This window comes from Mauremys mutica, chromosome 7 (assembly GCF_020497125.1).
Source record: "Mauremys mutica isolate MM-2020 ecotype Southern chromosome 7, ASM2049712v1, whole genome shotgun sequence".
Classification (NCBI taxonomy): domain Eukaryota; kingdom Metazoa; phylum Chordata; order Testudines; family Geoemydidae; genus Mauremys; species Mauremys mutica.
This window is the reverse complement of record NC_059078.1, coordinates 10,946,465-10,968,111: the sequence shown is the minus strand read 5'-3', so window position 1 is coordinate 10,968,111 and position 21,647 is coordinate 10,946,465. Positions and strand designations below refer to the sequence as shown.

Here is a 21,647-nt window from a genome sequence, read left to right as displayed (position 1 = left end):
AGACCCTTTCATGGTCTAGCCAGACAGCAAAACCTAGATCCCATATTGGCTAGCACACCACACACCCCCTCCCCCGCATCATCTGGGGCACCTGTAAGGTGGTTGATAACAGAACAAAGAACAGTACTTGTGGCATGAATCTATCTCCCCATGTAAGTATTCTCACACTTCTTATCAAACTATCTGTACTGGGCTATCTTGATTATCACTTCAAAAGTTTTTTCTCTTACTTAATTGGCCTCTCAGAGTTGGTACGACAGCTCCCACCTTTTCATGTGTGTGTGTGTGTGTGTGTGTGTGTGTGTGTGTGTGTGTGTGTGTGTGTGTGTGTGTGTGTGTGTGTGTCCGTCCGTCCGTCCTCACTATATGTTCCAGTCTATGCATCCGAAGAAGTGGGCTGGAAAGCTTATGCTCAAATAAATTTGTTAGTCTCTAAGGTGCCACAAGTACTCCTGTTCTTTTTGCGGATACAGACTAACACGGCTGCTACCCCCCCCCCCCCGCTGCTGGCCACTTTTCCTGTTACAGCTCTCTGCCCCCACACTGGGTAAATTACATCCACTTATTTACATGAATTAAAGCCACGTTTCCATGCAGTTTAATTTAAAAAAAGTTAACTGTGGATCGCCTGCACTAAGTGTTTTTAATTCTTTGCTTTTTAGGAAAATATGCAACCAGCCAAATAAAAGAAGTCTTAAAAAGGAGGTTGTGTGCCATATTCTCATCTCAGTTACCATAGTGTAAGTCAGGAGTTACTGCAGTTAATTCAGTTACACCAGTGTAAAGCTGGTGTATGGGAGATTAGAATCAGGCCCATCATATCTAGTCTATTCTTGCTTGCCGTATGCCCCCTTGTGGAAAGCCAGTAACTTACACATTCATTGATAATTTTAGCAGAGAAATAATACAGAACTTTAAGGGTGTGGAAACTCCCTTGACCTTTGCATCAGAGAGACATTCAGCTGTTCATTATACTGTTTACTAAACAGCAAATGCTTAGTTAAAGCTGAAAATCAGTTGCAATGATAACCTTCCCATGGCTCCCCATTTTTATTTGCGAAAACTGTCCAAAAAGCTGAAGGGCTGACATTTACTAGCCGTGGTCTCACCCAAAAGATTTGTTTGTTTGGCACCGCTGTTCAGCCATGGATTGTGGTCAGGTTGGGAAAGGAAACAAACAATCACTAGCCCAATTGCAAAGACAAGGTATCCACATTTCCCTCCTTACTCAGATAACTCAAAAACCAGTTGAACTTGTAAACTGGTGCTCGCTGAGGTGTACCCGCCTCCCCTGGCAACCATGTATGGGATAAATTGGGTTATTAAAGTGATGTGACAGAAAAAACACTTCTGAGCATGCTCAACAGGCTTTTGTTAAGACTGGACCAAATCCTTGAATGCCATCCTCAATGTGATTTCCTCCTGGCTCAAGGCTTCAGGATTTGGATCAACATTTAGCCTAGTTTAATGAAAGCTCCACGCCATTTCTGACATCACAAAGGCACATTCTCCCTTCCCAGCCTGACAAGCAAAAGGGGTGCTTCAACTTTTTATAGTGGAAAATAATGTCTCTAATGAGGGCTCCATGCAGACCGTTACTAGCTTGGTTATTGAATAATACATTCAGCTCTAACTTACTGTAGATAATGGCACACACAATATCCAAGTAGTATAGTTTTTCCTCTGAACGGGCACCTGTTGTTACTAGACCACACAACCCCGTGACAGGAAGATACCAGTAAAAACTATATAATATTATTAGTCCAATACGATGGATTAGAGAGGCAGATGCTTGAGCTAGACTGGGACTCAGGACTCCTGGGGAAGTGATACTCAGAGAACTGGGCCCTGAGTTTCTCTTGCTAGCTCTGGAGGAAGCTAAAAGATGATAAGCTGAAACACCCTTCCTTGTCAGCTGCCGAAGGATGTTCAGCACACCGCTGAGTCCGTTATTATTTATTATTAGAATTAGAAACCCTGGTCATGGCCCAGAATCCCCTTGTGCTAGGTGAAGTACAAACACAGAACAAGAAGGCAGTTCTTGCCCTAAACAGCTTACAAGCGGAGGCCTTGTCTACAGTACGGCGACTATACTGGCATAGATATGGCACCGTAGCCATGCTGGCATAACCCGGTAGTGAAGATGCAACCTACACCAATGGAAGGTGTTTTTTCATGGATGTATGAACAGCACCTCCCTGAGCAATAGTAACGATGTTAATGGAAGCAATCTTCTGTTGACCTAACTGCATCTATTCTGGAGGTTAAGTCAGCATAACTATGGTGCTCAGGCGGTTGGATTTTTCATACCCTGATTGATGAAGCTATGTCGACCTAAATTTTAAGTGTAGACTAGGCTTAAGTATAAGACAAGAACAGATGGACACAGACAGACAGGGGAGTACAAAGAAACAATGAGACAATATTGGTCAACATGATAGGCAGTGGTCTCAGGACACCGGCGGCCTTACCACAGTCATGCTTTTGTAGGCGTCATAGAAAAGGAGACTTTTAAGGATCTGCAAAACTAACTCATTATCCTCCTTCAAAACCTTCCTAGCAGGCTGGAAGAGAAGTGCTGCTATTTCTTCTAAGCCTTTAGCACTTTCCTTGTTCACATAGGAAGTGTAAAAAAATCATCTTTAAGCTGCAGAGGTCAATGTGATGAGACCACATCTCTTCTTGGATGTGCATATGAGTTGGCCTTGGGCACAGCAATTTAACTTCTAGAATAACTTGGCCAAATGAGTCCCTCATGTAACTTCACTGCAGTCAACGGGGTTAAACCAGGGAGGGAATCTGGTGCAAACTCTGGTGCTTCCCACAATCAAGTCAAATTCAGTATTTACAATAATCTTTGAGCTCTGCTAGGGTGAGATTTTCGTAAGCAGCTAAGGGAGACAGGCACTGCCTTCTCTAGGGGGGAGGGATAGCTCAGTGGTTTGAGCACTGGCCTGCTAAACCCAGGGTTGTGAGTTCAATCCTTGAGAGGGCCACTTAGGGATCTGGGGCAAAAATTGGTCCTGCTAGTGAAAGCAGGGGGCTGGACTCAATGACCAAGGTCCCTTCCAGTTCTAGGAGATTGGTATATCTCCAGTTATTACCTTTATTACCTCACCGAAAGCCAAAGAGAGTTGGACGCCTAACTCGCTTAGTTGCTTTTGAAAAATTGCAGCTTTAAATGTCTCACTTTGGCAATAGCAGATGTACTCGATACTAACAAACAAGTCTGCAGACAAGATTTTTGAGTCAGGAGGTGATAGAATTCCTCCCTATTATGTGACTTTTGAACATGACCAACTGGGAATATGAGAGTCCTGCTATTCCTTGTCCCCTTCCTTACCCCTCCAAGCCATTTACAGTTTAGAGGAGCATAATCTCAATGTTTTTCACAGCTGTGTAGCATTTTGCTAATAAATCTTTTGAGAGTTCTCTCCAGAACTTGCTATATTTAGCTTGACACTTCAGTTAAATACTCAATTATCTGTAATTTGATTCCACAACTTCTGTCTCTGTGGATTCTCCCTATGTTAGTAAGGCTGGCAAGTAATAACATGCTGGCAGGTAAGCATATACTGGTGCCAAGAGAGGCAGTGTTGCCGACAGGTTCAAACTGGCCACCGGGTCCATACTCCTGCACTTTGTCCAGATCCTAGGGCTGACCCATGACCAGGATAACAGATTTGGGGAATGTCTACATTAGACCCACAAACATCTTAGTTAATGGATTGTCAAACTGAGCTACCTCCAGAGCCAAAAACTCTAGTCAGGACAATGCCCTGGAGTCTATTCCCAGTTCTGCAACTGATCCACTATGTGGCCCTTGGCAAGTCACTTCAAGAGACTCACGTTAGTTACCTGTAAAGTGGGGATGACACTAATCTCCCTCACAGGCTTCTATGTATGAAGTGCTTGGCGAATCTTGGGTGGAAGATTCTGTATATATGTTAATTATTAAGACTGAAACCTTCCTTACGCCCTCTGCATATTTATAGTGTTTTTGTAGCTCCACGCAGCAACTGAAAGGGCCACCCCAGCTCTCTAGATGGGCTATAGCATCTGTTCATCCAAGACACACAGCACGTTTTCACCCAGATGTCTGTAAATCGCACCTGCCAGCAGGGCTCCATTCCCGTAGCTTCTTGCTCACTGGAAAAGTAGATGCTTGTTACTATTTATTGTTTTGCAATAGCAGCTAGGAGCCCATGTCATGGACAAGGTACCCACTGTGTTAGGGGCCGTACAAACACAAAACAAGTGATGGTCCCTGCTCCCAAGCTCACCCCTTCCCAAGCCACTGCCAATGTTCCCAGTGAAATGACCAGTGCTGGTATTCAAAAGCAAAGCAGCCAACAACCCACTGACCATACCAATAGCGTCACTGGCCAGGAAGGCAGCAATTTTTTGAGGGGGGAGGCGGAATGGGCTTGCAGTTCAGGTACAGGACTAGCAGGCAAAAGGCTTTGCCATAGGCTTCCTGCATGACTTTGAGGCAGAAAAAAAGGTTAAGGGAACTGCTCTGTTTCCACATCTGTGAAATGTGGACAGCATTTAGCTCACTCACAGGGCCACCAGGGCAATGAAAAAGGACCAATTTTTGCCAGCTTTCTTCAAACTGCACAGCGCCCACTTCAAGGTTTTATATTGCCACCCATCACCATCACAGCTGAGTACACTGAAGTCAAGGAGACTATCTGTGGCATAAGATGGTATCTAGAGTGAGTGAGGGTACCACCACCTGATACTGATGTTTGTATAGACATTGCAGATACTCAGATGGCACTTGCTAGCAATAATAATATTCCCATGGAGGGGTGTCACTCTGCTACCCACCAACCTGAATATGTTGGTATAATGAATGTACCCTTAGTATCTCAACTGAATTTTGTTTTTAAAGCCCGTTATTTGTAGTCATTTTAAGATCCGATCTGCAGCAACCCTGATTTGGGTTTACAGAGATATACTGCAGCCAAAACATCAATGTAGACTTTCCACTACTTGCATCCGACAAAGTGGGTATTCACCCACGAAAGCTCATGCTCCAAAACGTCTGTTAGTCTATAAGGTGCCACAGGATTCTTTGCTGCTTTTACAATGTAGACTTGATTTCAAAATTACCCTTCGGTTCAGTCCTTCTACCCTATGACTGATATGTCAGGTTTATAATCTGATGCTGTGACTTGCCCTTCTTGGCATCTACTGTGATCTTCCTTAACATTTTAATCTCTGGTAGCTTCTACAGAAATCAGGAATGCCAGCATTCAACTGCCACTCAAAATGAAACACTTCATTATCTGGGGTTGCAGGAACACAACACATGGCCTCAGCATTATTAGCAATGAACTTCGCATTGAAACTTCCTTGTACAAGGCCCCTCCAGTGCACGCTTGTACGTTTCTTTGCAGTTTCACAGGTCTGTTGGCGTTCTGGAAAGAAAAGCTATTTAATTGGCAGGGAAGTTCAAAAGAGATAGTAAACCAAAGGCTCGAATTCTGACCTGAGATCAGCACATGCATTAGCTGAACCAAGATAATGTGTGCATCTGCGGGGGTACATAGCCTATGCTATGCTAAGCTACTGTTCCCTTGGGACCCTCCAAAAGTGTTAACGTTTTATGCAGTTCCACTCAGAGATCCATAGGACATGGAGTAATCTGAAGAAAGGTGGAAGGGTTTATTTATTTGCGCACTAGCCTATCAGTAGGCTAATTTATTTAAAAACACGTCTCAACTTAATGGTTTAAACAGACGGACTGTAGAAAGGGCATTAAAAGAACTCCACTCCCACCCAGCTCAGGTCACCTTCTCAGAAAAAGCCTGAGTGTAGGGACAGGTCTTGAAGCACATCCTGAGGACCCAACTAATTTGGTCTCTGTTGGACTCCAGAGGAGAATTCTTAAGGTGAGGGCCTTCAAATTAAAATGCTTTTCCACCATTTCAACATAAGGTCTGATAGCTTGAGAGCCCTGGGATATCATGGGCCAGATCCTCAGCTTGTATAAATGGTCCCTTATCTCAACTGTTGAGGTTATACAGGATGGGAGAGCTGGTCACGGATAGTCAAGAGCCAAACCATGAAGAGATTTCTAGGTGTAAAGCAAACACCTTGGACTCCATGATGAAACAAACTGGGAGCCAATGCAACCTCCGCATCACAGGTGTAATATTCTTCAGTGAAACATTTGCCTTCTGCACTAGCTGAATTGTCTCAGGGTACGTCCATACTACCCGCCCGGGTTGGCGGGTAGTGATCGACTTCTCGGAGTTCGATATATCGCTTCTCATCTAGATGCGATATATCGAATTCCGAACGCGCTCCCGTTGACTCCGGAACTCCACCACCGCGAACGGCGGTGGCGGAGTCGACGGGGGAGCTGCAGACTTCGATCCTGCACCGTTAGGACGGGTAAGTAGTTCGAACTAAGGTAGTTCGAGTTCAGCTACGCTATTCGCGTAGCTGAACTTGCGTACCTTAGTTCGAACCCCCCCCAGTGTAGACCAGGCCTCAGACAGTTTTAAGGCTGGGCAACCATAGCATGCGCTGCAGTGATTCAGTCTGAGGGGACAAAGTTATGAATGTGGACATTGTCATGGGTATTCATGAGGAAGGGCTGGAACCCTGTGGCTGAGCACTGATGAATAAAGCTTTAACTACAGCTCTGGTCATCCAGAAACAGCTCACGGTCCAGTAAGGCTCCAGATTGTGAACCCTGAACAACAAAAAGTTGGTGTACTCCCTCAACCAAAGGGTCACTGACCACCTCAGCCATTTCCACTTCTTGTTTTTCCCAGCTCACCATCACCTTAGTTTCAGTCCCAATTAGGTTGACCAGATGTCCCAATTTTATAGGGACAGTCCTGATTTTTGGAGCTTTTTCTTACATAGGCATTATCCCCGACCCCTGTCCCGATTTTTCACACTTGCTATCTGGTCACCCTAGTCCCAATGGTCCTCAGTCACCTAGCTCTCATCCATGCCTCAGTCTCAGTCAGACACTAGGAAAGCTGGAAAAAACCCACTGATTTGGTCTGAGAAAACAGACAAAGCTTAGGATGCAGGGCACTCAATTGTGTTACTATCTCCTCACAAGCATCTTAAATATGAGGAATGACAGGACAGAATCTCAGGGCACCCTACACAAGTCAGCCCTTGGAGCTGACAAGCATTCGTCCAATACTCCCCTCTGCGTCCTCTCAGAGAACAAAACCACTCAAGAACAACTCCCCCTGTCCCTGGTAGGGTGTGCAGGTTCTACCATCACCTTGTGGCAAAAGGTGGTGAAAGCTGCTCATTGACCTAAAAGCATCAACGTGGACACCTAACCTTTGTCCATCACCAGAAGGATGGATGGAGATCAGCCAGTCAATGACAATAGAGCAGTATCTCTGCCCCAAAAGCCTCAATCCAGGTGGCATAAATGAGCAGAGAGGTACAAGGCATGGAGGATCAGGCATATTCACAACAGGGCTCTTCTGAAACCGGGTTACACTCAGAATGAAAATGCTGTTCCATGAACGCACACTTAGGGGTCTGTTTTCCTGGTGCGTGCTGGGGTTTAGCTACAGGACTCCTATGAAGTCAAGCCAGCGTCTATGAGAATGCAGGCTCCGAACACGTGCAGCGTGCGGCGTGTCAAAGCAGTGCTACAGCTACTAGCACGGCTGGTCTGCAGGCCTCCTGTATACACACTTCACAGGGACACTCAGCTGTCTGCCTCTAGCTCCAACATTCCTTCTTGTCTGTAGTCAACTTTCCACGGGAACTGGGCACCCAACTGGTCTTTGTGCCTTTGAAAGCCTCCCACTAAATGTTACTAAACAAACAGAATTGTTGTCAGTACAAGTTAAGGGAGAGGGTGGCCAATACAACCTGTGCAGAGGCTGGAGGAGTTAACACGTGGGCTTTTTACACTGCACAATTTTGAGAGTCTCACATGGGACCACGTTTTTCTGAACCATGGAATTGCATTCTCAGGGACAACCTGGATGCATACGGGGGGCACAGGTTTGCAAGGGAAGAAAAGTCCTAAAAATCCTCCATTCTAATGGGGCACATCGGGAATGAAAGAAAGGGGACCCAGGATTGCCTCTTTAAAGGAATGAGAGATTTGGAAAGCATGCAGCACCTACATCCAAACAGCACTGACACTGACCCTCAACAGGCAAAAGGAGCTGGCATCAAACAAGAAGCATTCTTTGCCGGGGGGAGGAATGGTAAGATTGTGTTTTAAGTGGATAGAGGAACAGATAAAGATGTCCTAGAAAGGAAATTTCAGCTGAAAAATGTTTTCAATCTCACATTGGCAAAGCTTCCTTACTTTGAAACAGACCTTTTCCTGAAGCTGCATATTCAGAAATCCAGGTGCCTTACCGGAAGAAAGAGGCGCTGGGCAGCACAAGGTTTGAATAATTTTTTCCATTCCTGAGCATTTCCTACTGAAAAAGCAATTGGGTAGACATTGTATTCAAACTTCTTGGTGTAAGAGGAAGGCCATTCCCTTAACTGAAAAACATGGGGGAAAAGGATTAAAATTCAGATGCATAAAACTATCTATGTAATACTATTAAATAATCAAACAATTAAAAAAAGAAAACCCTATACAGACCATGTTTAGTAACAAGCCCTCACATTTATTTATTTTTTAAAGATCCTATCCACTAATTAACTTGTTGACATCCATGTCCTTGTTATCATACATTTTCAGGCTACAACCATTGCATTGTTTTTGAAAATGAGAAAGACGCAGACTCACCTTTTTCTCAAATTCAGGCTTCAGGGAATCCTCAGCAAAGATGTGAAACTTGAGCTTCCTGTAGCTAAACAGAACTGCTGATTTCAGCATGATAATAGTCTCTTCCAGCCGGTTGCCACATGCCACAACTGCCAGGTGCATCCATTGCAGAGATGGAAGTTCTTTCAAGTATTTCTGTTCCCCAGGTCTTCCGAAAAATAAATATAAATAAAAAAAACAGGCAACTGAAATGAGTGTGGGGGAGGATTTTTTTCTACATTAAAAGAGCATAATATCTATAAAACAAGAGGTGGATTCGTTAAAGTGGAGCTTGTTAACAGGATGTAGAATGTGAGTCACTGGGCCCAATCAAGAATGTTATCATGAGAACATGAAGAAATATGCTAGTTATTTTCTGTATCTTTAGCTAGAACAGGTTTGATAGCTCTTCCTGTCTGCATACATCTGTACACACAAGTTACACTGAACTAACAGCACAGAAAGTCATTGTTTGGCTTTTGAAGAGTGAGTGAGGTTTTTATTCTAGATTCACTGATTTTAAAGCCAAAAGGGACCATTATCATCATCTAGTCTGACCTTCTGCATCAAGCCCATTATGTCCGTTTGAGTAGAGCACGTCTCCCATCTGAATATTTTTTTGTTATAGAACGTTTGACCAGTATATAAAAGGAGAACGTACATATCCAAACGTACATATCCCAAACTGCCAGGTAAAAGGCATTTTCAGAGGCCCTTTATACTCATCATACTGTGCCTCCTCCTATTCCCATTGTATCTTGGGTCACTAACTCCAGTGAGAAAAAGGGGTCGGCCCATTGCATCCATTTAAAAAGTGACTAGTGATTTCACATGCTTCAACTTTCTGGGTGCCAAACTTGAGACATTTTCAATGGGCCCGATATTTACAGAATGAGTGCCCAGCACTTTCTGAAAATCAGGCCCCTTTGTAACAAATTATGATACCTAACTCTCATATAGTGCTTTTAAGGCATCTCAAATTGGGAACACAAAATCACTTTTGAAAACTTTGGCCTTTGCTTTTTGCATTTATTAGTATAGAAATAAAGCCATTCCTAGAATGTTTCCTCTTGGTTCGTCCTATTTGTGTGCCGATCTGAACCACATTAACGCGCTGCTATCCAGATGCATAGAAAAATAAGTAAATCACAAGCACCACAGTTATCGCTGGGTTGTTCAAAAGGATAAAGGTGATATATCACTGAAGTGAGGAAATAAATCCTAGCCTGGTCCCACAAACTGACATCCACACAATCAATCAGTGCAGCTAATATTACCAACAAAAGGCCTAAAGAAATAACAAAGAGAAAATGGCAATTAATTAATAAAGCTGGGGATGTCTCTTTCCAGAAACTAACATAACGTTCATAATGACCTCAGCATGATAGCTGTTGTCCTGTACTGCAGAATAATCTGCTTATAACTTTAAGCCACCCGTACTTTACTGACTGCACAAAGCAACATGTTTCATTAATGGTTTAAAAGTCTTAGTCTTTAATCATAATTAAACCTCAATTTCAACAGCGTATAAATAATGAAACACTACATTTATGTGAAGTAGTATTTACTTTCCAGACTATTAGTGTAAAAACCACTGAATTATTAAAATGAATAATTGGCTCCTAATACAGATCCTGTTTCCCCACCCCCTCCTCCTAACCATCTCTTTAATGTTTCCTCTTAATTGAGTCTCTAAATCAAGCCATATGTAGAATATAAATGTGAATTACTTTGCTATAGCTTATGGCCACGGACTTCAATCAGAGCAGGACAAAGCTCTAACCTCATATTAAGACATTTCAAGTCCCTGTGCCAAAGCCCAAAGCGCTGTTGTGCGCATTTTAACCACTATCAATTCTCGGCCACAAATGCAGAGAGTGAACTCAAAGGAAAACCTCCCAAGCCATGTAAAAATGGTCTTCCAGCCAAGGCATGCTCAGCACAGCCTCAATGGGTTCAGCCTAAAGGAGGTTCCCTTTTGGTCCACCTAGTACAGCTGCTGTCTTCAGGCCTGGTCTACACTTAAAACTTAGCTACGTCACTCAGTGCAGTGATAAATTTCATACCCTGTGTGATGTAGTTAAGTCGACTTAACCTCTGCTGTCAATGCAGCTTGGTTGATGGGAGAATTCTTCCATTAACCCAGCTATCACCTCTCCAGGGGGTGGATTTACTACAGTTATGGAAAAAACCCTTCTGTCACTGTAGAAAGTGCCTACAGCACAGCACCACAGCTTTGCTACTGTAGCACTTGTAGTACAGGCATACTCTCAGGCCTGGTCTACGTGTTTAAACTGAATTTAGCAGCGTTAAACTGATTTAACCCTGCACCCGTCCACACAATGAGGCCCTTTATATCGATATAAAGGGCTCTTTAAACTGATTTCTGTACTCCTCCCCGACGAGAGGAGTAGCACTGAAATCGGTATTGCCATGTCGGATTAGGGTTAGTGTGGCCGCAAACTGACGGTATTGGCCTCTGGGTGGTATCCCACAGTGCATCATTGTGACCGCTCTGGAAAGTGATCTGAACTCGGATGCACTGGCCAGGTAGACAGGAAAAGCCCCGCGAACTTTTGAATTTCCTTTCCTGTTTGCCCAGCTTGGAGCTCTGATCAGCACGGGTGGCGATGCAGTCCCAAATCCAAAAAGAGCTCCAGCATGGACCGTATGGGAGATACTGGATCTGATCGCTGTATGGGGAGACAAATCTGTTCTATCAGAGCTCCGTTACAGAAGACGAAATGACAAAGCATTTGAAAAAATCTCCAGGCTATGATAGACAGAGGCCACAGCAGGACTCAGCACAGTGCTGCGTGAGAAGCGTAACGGAAAGCCAAAGAATCAAATGGACGCTCATGGAGGGAGGGAGGGGGTACTGAGGACTCCAGCTATCCCACAGTCCCCGCAGTCTCCAAAAAGCGTTTGCATTCTTGGCTGAGCTCCCAATGCCTGAAGGGTCAAAAACATTTTCCTGGGTGTTTCAGGGTGTATGTTGTCAATTTACACCCTTCCCCCCCCCCCCCCCGCCGCCCCGAAAGAAAAGGGAAAAAAATTGTTTCTCGCCTTTTTTCAATGTCACCCTATGTCTACTGCATGCTGCTGGTAGACGGGGTGCTGCAGTGCTGAACACCAGCATCCCCTTCCCGGTGGCAGACGGTACAATATGACTGCTATCCATCGTCATCATCAGCCCGTGAGTGCTCCTGGCTGGCCTCGGTGAGGTAGGCCGGGGGCGCCTGGGTAAAAATAGGAATGACTCCCGGTCATTCCCGGCAGATGGTACAAAAGGATTGGTAACCGTCCTCATCATAGCAACTGGAGGCTGAGCTCCATCAGCCCCTCCCCTTTCATGTCTAAAGAAAAGATTCTGTACTGCCTGGACTATCATAGCAGCTCGAGGCTGCCTCCCCCTCATTTTATGTCACTAAAAGTCAGTGTTTCTTATTCCTGCATTCTTTATTACTTCATCACACAAATGGGGGGACACTGCCACGGTAGCCCAGGAAGGTTGGGGGAGGAGGGAAGCAATGGGTGGGGTTGTTGCAGGGGCACCCCCTAGAATGGCATACAGCTCATCATTTCTGCGGGATCTCTGGGGCTCTGACATGGAGCGGCTGTGCTCTCTGGTTCTCTAGTACACTTGCCCCATATTCTAGGCAGGACTGACTCTATTTTTAGACAAAACATAAAGAAGGGAATGACCCAGGGAGTCATTCCCATTTTCGTCCATGCGCCCCTGGCCGACCTCAGCGAGGCCAGCCAGGAGCACCCATGACAGCAGCAGATGGTACAAAAGGATTGATAACTGTCATCGCCAATTTCCAAATGCAAACGGTGCAAAATGACTGATAACCATCATCTCATTGCCAATTTACAATGGCAGACGGTGCAATAGGGATGGTAATCGTCTCTGCTACCTTGCAAAGGCAAATGAGTGCTGCTGTGTAGCACTGCAGTACCGCCTCTGTCAGCAGCATCCAGTACACATACGGTGACAGTGACAAAAGGCAAAACAGGCTCCATGGTTGCCATGCTATGGCGTCTGCCAGGGCAATCCAGGTGAAAAAGGGCGCGAAATGATTGTCTGCCGTTGCTTTCACGGAGGAAGGATTGAGTGACGACACTTACCCAGAATCACCTGCGACACTGTTTTTGCATTGGGATCTCAACCCAGAATTCCAATGGGCGGGGGAGACTGCGGGAACTATGGGATAGCTACGGGATAGCTACCCACAGTGCAATGCTCCAGAAATCGACGCTAGCCTCGCTACATGGACGCACACCGCCAAATTAATGTGCTTAGTGTGGCCGCGTGCACTCGACTTTATACAATCTGTTTTAAAAAACCGGTTTCTGTAAAATCGTAATAATCCCATAGTGTAGACATACCCTCAGTTTCAGTCTGGGCAGAAGTAACATACAGCACGTGCGCATACCACAAGTCCCTTGTCTATATAGGGGATCACACTAAATGGTTGCCTTTGCTTGAGTATCAGGTTAGCAAGAGGTAGACTGGATCAGCTCTTACATGTCACTATGGGTTGTGAAGAGAGAGCGAGAGAGCCAGATCCTCAACGTGGGTAAACTGATGTAGCTTCATTAACTTCAACACAGGTACAGCCATTTACCTCGGCTAAGGATCAGGCACAGAACCTGCGACATTCAGCACAAAAAGCACAGGTCTCTACCACTTAAGCTAAAGAAAAAAATTCATTAGCTGTTAGCACCAGTAGGATCTTATCCTCTGTGTAGAAAAGCCACTAGTGATGGACACAACACACTTAGCTAGTATTACACGCTGAGCTTCCAAAAAGGAGGAGGAAAGATACACTGTTAGCTCACTTAACAGAGTTGTTATTTTGGGACAAGAGAGGTCTACTTTGAATCTGGGCCGCGGTCTTGTACAGAGACCATACTTAGTGAATCCAGCTATTATATAAAGCCTTCTCTAATTGGTTATGTTTGGTTAGTGTTTAACCATTAATTGGCACAACTACATTTGGAAGCAGACAGTTTTCTGACACTTTGGTTGGAAACTGCTACATCCGTCAATAAGATGATTGGTGCAAATTAAATGCCTCAAAAAAAATGCTTTAACAAAAAAAATGCATATTTGTCAAATAGTGTGGTAACCTTCATAAAGGCTCTAGCATTTGTTTAAGTGAGACATAAGCAGTTGGTAAAGCAAAAGAAACAAATACTGATCTTATGAAGTCAACAGTTTAAAATATTAAAAGATTTTCGTTATGGAGAGGCATACTGTCCCTATGAGGCTTTCAGCAAGTCTTTAGGACTTTGTTTCCTCATCTGTAAAATGGGGATTATAATAATAGCTACCAGCCTCACAGGAGTCTTGTGGAGATTAATTAGCATTTTGCAAAGGACTGATGCTATAAAGCACTAGATTATTAGCAGCAAACTCTTCCTCCGTTTGCATATATGTGTTCATTCATTGATAATCTGATGGATTGGTTACTGAAGTAGTTACTTGTTTTTAATAACTGTTACACACATGGATTTTATCATTTTCTTTCCTTTTTAAATTATTGGAATATTTAATTTTAAAATATTAGAATCACATGGGTCTAAAGTAGATGACATTTGAGGGGTTTTAAAACAGTCAACCAAAGCGATTACATAAAATGGGAGGTTTCTGCTATCTTGATCTCCTTTTACTAATCCCAATAAATAAACCTAGTTTGCGTAGGTGAATTTAGGCAGAGCGGGGAGCAGGAGGAAAGACAGGAGAAAAGAAACAGACAGATAAGGATTAATTCAGAACAGAGACTTCCATACAGTATCCATGTAAGACAGATTCTAATATGCCATCAGCAGCCTCATTACATACTAGTCCAAGTACAGATACCTTTAATATTAAGCAGTACTACTTAAAATAAGTACTACATAAAGCCTTGACAAGCACTTGCAAAGCATATCATAAACATTCAGCATCTGTCATAGAAAAGTTTAAGCCAGCTCTGTTAGCATCCAATAGGGTATATTAATGCTATCAGCATTAGGCCCCTCAAGGATACAGCATCACCAACCCCTACGCAGTTGGCTTTAACACTGTTTGTATTCATGGTCTCCTTGGGTGGAGCAGAGATAGTGGCAAGAAACTGAGCTCCCAAGCACAACAGTACACTTTCCTTTCCGGGGGTTTAGATTAAATCTAATTTTCTCATTTGTCATAGCCAGAGGCTTGAACATAATCAGACCATCACCTATCCAGAACCAATCCAGATCCATACAAGACAACGCATCTCTGCCTCCTTATGCAACCTGCTAATCTATTCAAGTCTGCAAATTTTCTTAGAGGAAGGCAAATTCCATGCAGCATTCCTATAGGATGCTATGTAATACTTTTTAAAAGCCTCATGTTATGATCTCATCATATCTCACAAAATAAATAGGGTTAAATTTAGGCAGAGTTGACCCAAAAAGGGAAACCTTACAGGGACTGGTGATTCATTAAATAAGCTTCTTTCCGGTGAGTCAACACTGAAACAATGGCTGTGGTAAAGGGATAGATAAAGTAAAAACACATTCAATGACACTTAAAAAAAAAAAAATACTAGAGATGCTCAAAATTTTCTGAATTAAAAATATGATCATTTTTTCCAACCAGCTATACATTAAAAATGATTGCAATTTTTTGACAATCAAAAAGTTTTGTTGAAATTTTAACATTTTTCTAAATTTGGGAAATAGGGAAAAAACAGTAAAATAAAAATTAAAAATTCCCACAAGTAGTTTTTTTTTTAATTATTATTTTTTTAAACTTTTGCTGTTTTGGGTTGATGAAGATCCAATCAAAGGTTCTTTTAAAAAGTAAAACTATTATACTATATAGAGAAAGGTGTGATCTAGTAAGATGCTCTTTCTTTAAAGGAAACACTTTTGGGAGGCCTAAACATGTTGACAAGCATCTTTTTAAGATTTTGCAGTCCCACTTCCCAAATCTTGCCACTTTGACTAACTATAGATCCTAGTTTGTGTGTTTTTTCTTCCTTAGAGGTGAGACAACCTTTTGCATACCTGGGGCCAGAACCTGCTAACACTCATTCACATCAGTAATCCCACTGAAAGTTATGAGACTCATTACTCGCAAGTGTAAGGATTCACAAGATCAGGCTCTCAGCCAACTGATGAAATAGAGAACAACTTTAAAAGCACAACAGAACTTTGCAAGCAATGCTGAGCTTTAAGAGAAGCCTGCAAAAAATAATCCAAAAACCATAATTAACCAAAACAGAACAAGTGGGGATGTTCAGTGCTGTCCTTGGAACTTCAGCAGGTGCTCAGTGAAGGCCTCACCTTCTAAAACCCTGTCCATGCTAGGAAAAATGGTATCTTTTTAAACTTTAAAACAGCTAACATGTTTTAATATAATAATGTAGACAGAGCAAGTGGTAGTAGCTAACATTAAAATGACCATTTATTCTGTCTACACTAAGATTTTAAAACACATTAGCTATTATGTTTTAAAAACAATCTTTTTTCCTATTATTGACACTGTAATGCCCTGTCTAAATGAGCAAAAAAGGTGCATTTTTCTCCAATCAAGCTACACTAACTCAACTGAGTTAACTCGATTAATTCCCCCTCTCTCCCCTTAATGCCCATGTAGACAGTTTCATTTCTTTAAGATCATTTGAGCATACCTAGGAGGTCTGGTCATATTGCAGCCTACCTACTTACAGGTCAAATGGTTTTAAAGATGTGAAATGATGTCCTCACTACAGATATGTTAAAGGAATTATGGGACTGGGGTTTCAACCAGGTTAGCTCAACTCAGTTGAAAAAATAAAACCACCTTTGTTTGCCCATGTAGAGTATGGCAGTGACCAAATGACCTAAGGCCCTGATTCATCAAGTTACTTAAACTTGTGTCAAGTATCAGAGGGGTAGCCGTGTTAGTCTGGTTCTGTAGAAGCAGCAAAGAATCCTGTGGCACCTTATAGACTAACAGACGTTTTGCAGCATGAGCTTTCGTGGGTGAATACCCACTTCTTCAGATGCAAGTGAAGAAGTGGGTATTCACCCACGAAAGCTCATGCTGCAAAACGTCTGTTAGTCTATAAGGTGCCACAGGATTCTTTGCTGCTTAAACTTGTGTCTTACCTGTAAGCATACATAAGCCCCAGCTAAACACATGGGACTACTCACATGCCTAAAATTAGACATAGGCATAAGGAATTTACCGAATCACGGCCTATTTCTCCAGGGCCTGATTCCAGCCCTTCGAAATTAGAGACTTGCTGTTGATTTCAATAAGCTTTGAATTAGGTCCCTAGAAACCAAGCAGATCATCTCTGCTACACGTCTGGCCATCAGCAGGCTAGTGAGAGAGAAGTCTAGCCCAGGGGTTCTCAAACTTCATTGCACCGCGATCCCCTTCTGCCAACAAAAAATATTACACGACCCCAGGAGGGGGGACCGAAGCCTGAGCCTGCCCCAAGCCCCATCGCTCTGCGGAGGTCCAAAGCCAAAGGCTGAGCCCTACCACCCCAGGTGGGGCGGACGGGGTCAAAGCCCAAGAGCGTCAGCCCCAGGCAGGGGGCCTGTAACCTGAGCCCCGCTGCTCAGGCTGAAGCCCTCAGGTTTCAGCTTCCGCCCTGCATAGTAAGGCTCAGACCTCAGCCCCAGGCCTCAGCAAGTCTAAGCCAGCCCTGGCAACCCCATTAAAAGAAGGTCGCGACCCACTTAGAGGTCCCAACCCACAATTTGAGAACTGCTGGTCTACCCTAAATCTGGGTCTGCCACTGGTCTTCTAACTACTTAGAGAAATAAGATTTTTTTTTCCTAGCCATGATATAACTTTTACATACTTTGCAAATTATACCCTGACTTGACTGAGTAATACTCTCCGGCAGTTGTCTCAGAAAAAACAATGGAATGGCTAGTGCAATCAGAATTGGACCCTATCTGCTCCTGCTCCCAATGAGTTCAGTGACACGGCTCCAATTAACCTCAGTGGTGCAGGATCACGCCCTAAGAGCCCAGACATTTAATGAAAGCAGAAGAAAATGCAGTGTTTAAACGCAGCATCTTTACTTTTTTTTTTTTTTTTTTTGGAAGTGCTCCTGATTAACAATGTTTCCTTGTGCAGACCTTGTAAAAAGTACTTGAAAATTCAATACATAAATAAAGCCCAGATAATGTCAAATTTTTAGAACATGAGACGATTCTTATTCATTGAAATGAGAGGGTTGTTTACCCTCTTCAGAAGATCTGGCTACTTTCACTCTTCATTCTTTTAGTGTTGTCCATGATTTCCATGATAATCTAAGAGATATGCTCCAAAGAAAAATGACTCCAGGAGGTACAGTTGCTAATGTAAATAATCCTGCTTTAATATATCAATTTGAATTCTGTTCATGATCCAGTCACAGTAAACACCACTTGCACTCAATATGATACAACACTTGTAAGAAACCAACTGCTTTTATAGCTTAAAGAATAAGATCTTATAAAACGGGACAGTCTTTCATTCGGAACATCTCTGTGACATCATGAATCAAAGACATACAAAGTTAATTTGATAGTTTAGTCACATTCACCATAATACAGCTAAAATGCAGAGAAGAAAAAGAGTAGGCTACCCTCAGAAAAAAAAACAGTGCAAATATTTTTACTTTTCTGATTCATAATCATAGTAACTTCTAAAAAAATATTCCAGTTGCAAAAGATTTTAAAAGTTAGATCACATTAATTCAAACATCATTTAGCCAAGTTTTCCTAACCGTACTCATGTATAACAAGATGTATTCATTGTCCTCTTAACTATTTAATTCCAAATCATTCTATAAAATACATTAGAACGTTATTAATGCCACATAAATATTCACCTTTCATCTGATTTCATTTTGTTTTCACTCAGTTTCAATACAAAATAAGCACAAGTTTAGCCTTTGAGGTTGACAGAAATGTCTCACCTATTGATAATCTATCACTACCAAATTACACATCTTTTAAAAAAAAATCAGCCTTATACTTCAAAAGAACCACAAAACCAGTCAGAATGGTTTTGCTTATAAAGGCTGCTTTCTCCCAAAGGTGAGCCACACACATCTGTTACCTGTACAGAAATGGGAATTCTTCTCTACAGGGTTAGAAACAGAACCGTTGCATGACACCTCCAAACATTTCCAGGGGGTCTCAGACACTGGTGTTTTAAGGAAAAGTCGATTAAAAGACAGGCGAAGCAGTTTATACGCTTACAATTATTGCATGCAATGCAACTAATCCGTGGCCTTGCAACCTAAGCGGGAGAGAGCGTGATGTAGTTGCCAAACTCAAGACTGAAAAAACTGGGCTATTTGAGGAGGAATTAAAAAGCAAAGGAAAGGGCCAGTGTGCGACTCAAACCAGAGGGATTAAAGGTAGTGAAAGGAAACTGAAAGTCCTTCCCCAGGAAAGTGCATTGTGATGTAGTTTTGCCACGACTAGACCTAACGCCGAAACTGACCCGGGGCACCGAACAGCCCGCAGAATGCACTGCTGGGGCGGCTGCTGCTCCAATGCCAAGACATTGTGGACAGAGGAAGGCTCCCGCTTCCAGCCCAGCTCCGATCCAAACAGCTGCCACCCGAGCCGCAAAACGAGGATCTCTCCCGAGCCAGGGGATCTCTAGATCCCGGACCAACCCTCGCTGCAAACTTACCCCGGAAATTTCCCTCCTCCCCCAGTCCCCTATTGTGGCCGCCAAGCCAGGGGGAAAATAAAACAAAAGCAGCAGCAGCAGCAGCAGCGTTTACCGAACGTTTGCAAACTTCCCTCTCGCAGGACTTCGCTTGCCGGGGTTTCTGCTGAGACGTGGCTCTCGCTTGGAAATCTGAGCCGCCGCCGCCGCCGCCCCCTCCGCCTCCGGCGCTGCCCGGACGGGTTGGAGATGTGCAAAGAGCGGGTGGGCGCGGCCCCCGGGGCCGGAGGAAACGGGCAGCCAGCGGGCGTCTCCGGCCCCGCGCAGCGGCGGCGGCGGCTCCTCCGCGCTGCCCACGAAGAGATAGAGCAGCAGCAGGGCGCCCAGGCACAGCAGGGCGGCCGCCACCTTGCAGTAGAGCTTCATGGTGCGGCCGGCGGGCGGGCGGCTCAGTCCCCGGGGAACGCCTGGCGGGGGCTCCGCATCCCGCGCGCTGGCCGGGGCGCAGCGCGAGGCACCGTGCGCGGGGCGCCAGCCCGGCTCGCCTGGCTGCGGCGCTGGCGGCTCCCGCGCCGGGGGAGGAGAGGGGGAGCCGGGGCGGAGCTCGCCCCTACCGTACTGTGTGGAATAGCGGCTCTCCCGAGCTACCCCCCGCGCCGCGGGACTAGCCACAGGCTGCCTTCCTGGGCGGGGGGAGTCTGGGCTGATGGTTAGGGCAGGGGACTAGGCGCTGGGGCTCTAGGAAGGCAGAGGGATCTAGTGGTCAGAGCAGGCAACGGGGGAGCAGGGATCGGGCTCTGTTCCCACGCCCTGTGCCACCGGGTGCTTTGTCTGGGGGGAGTCACCCAGGGATGGCTCTTGTAAGTGCTCTGTGCCAGCCCCCATTGGGAGTTCTGGGTCTGGGGCGCTGCTGGGGATGGGGCCTTCCCCTTTCTGTGCCTCCCGTCCTGGTCCCCCCATCCGTAAAACAGGGATGCTAATACTGAAATAAACCCACAGCCCTCTAGGAGTTCACAGCTGTCCCCTAAGGGTACGTCTCCGCCGCAGCAGCAGGTGTCATTTCCATCTGGGGGAGTCATACCTGTGCTCACTCGCATGGCGCTAGCATGCTGGAAATAGCAGTGCTGCTGGGGCACTGAGCTGCCAACCCCTTGGGTATACACTCGGGCGGCTAGCTGGTGCTGCCGCCCGTGTACCCACACTACTATTGGTACAGTGCTAGCTTGACAAGAGTAATGTAAGTTAAAGTATGTCTACCCAAGCCAGAAATTACACTCCGACCTGCAGCGTAGACGTACCCTAAACGGCATGTCCTGGCCACGCAGAACTTCATGGTGGCAGCAGGGAAAGGATTCCAGTCCTCTTGCTCCAAAACACAGGCCCCTGCCCTTTGAGCTCAAAAAGAATCCCCGGTAGCAATTAGGAGTATAGGTCCTATGACACACAACTGTGGAATTCTAATTCCGTACAGACTAACTGCTTCATTAGAGCACTGTCCCACTGCCAAGAGGAGTTTCACACATAATTCACAGTTAGAGACCCTTTGGTCAGGGATGCAATCAGTGTAAAAGTCCAGTTTGGTGGTGAGAACAGGAACTGAGAATCAGGATTCCTGGGTTCTACCACTGACTTACTGTATTACACAGGCTAAACTTATGACTGGCAGGTCCTAAAAGTGCCATGGTTATGTGAGTGTGTATGTAGGGTGTGGAGGAGAAGCAGTGGATGGGGATATATCAGTCCCTCAAATACATTTCTTCCATCTGTACTGCCAGATTGGGAAATCAGGCACTGAGATGCTATCTACTATGCACCTCAACACACATCCGCACCTTATCACACACACCATTCATGTCCCAATTGCCAGAGGTAGATTATGATGGGTGGTGAGTGGTGAAATTTTCATGGGAGTGCAGGAATGCAGGAATCCACTTACTTTTCTTGTGCTTTGGACTTGCCTTGCTATGACTGAGGGCAGGTTATTTCAACCACCAGTACAAGATCAATGGCGATGACAGTGTTGACCTATCTTACAGATTAGGGAGTCAAGCTCAGTGAGGTTTGTAAATTGATTTGTGATCCTGGGATGGAAGGTTTTATAGAAATGCAAGTATTAATATTATCCCTTTGTGCTAGAATTTAACTACCCAAAGGATGGAGGCAGTATAGTCACAAATCTCTGGAGTAACATAGCTGTTCTAGGGAAATAGGGCCCCCAAGTTCTCTCTT

General features: G+C 44.5%; 1 protein-coding gene across 2 annotated transcripts in view; it reads right to left on the bottom strand.

Moving 5' to 3' along the window:
- GXYLT2 (glucoside xylosyltransferase 2) overlaps nt 1-20,794 on the bottom strand; it is a 32,797-nt gene extending 12,003 nt beyond the window's left edge. Inside the window, exons 1-3 of one of the 2 annotated variants that reach the window (XM_045025798.1) lie at nt 20,717-20,794; nt 8,753-8,939; nt 8,371-8,502 (exon numbers count right to left, since the gene is read on the bottom strand). In XM_045025798.1, coding sequence (XP_044881733.1) covers nt 8,371-8,502; nt 8,753-8,939; nt 20,717-20,751 — 354 coding nt within the window. In that variant the 5' untranslated portion in view covers nt 20,752-20,794. Of the gene's footprint in view, nt 1-8,370; nt 8,503-8,752; nt 8,940-19,533; nt 19,845-20,716 lie in introns of those variants that run through there. The other variant, XM_045025797.1, reaches the window with a different exon arrangement.
- Between the last annotated feature and the right edge of the window lie 853 nt (nt 20,795-21,647).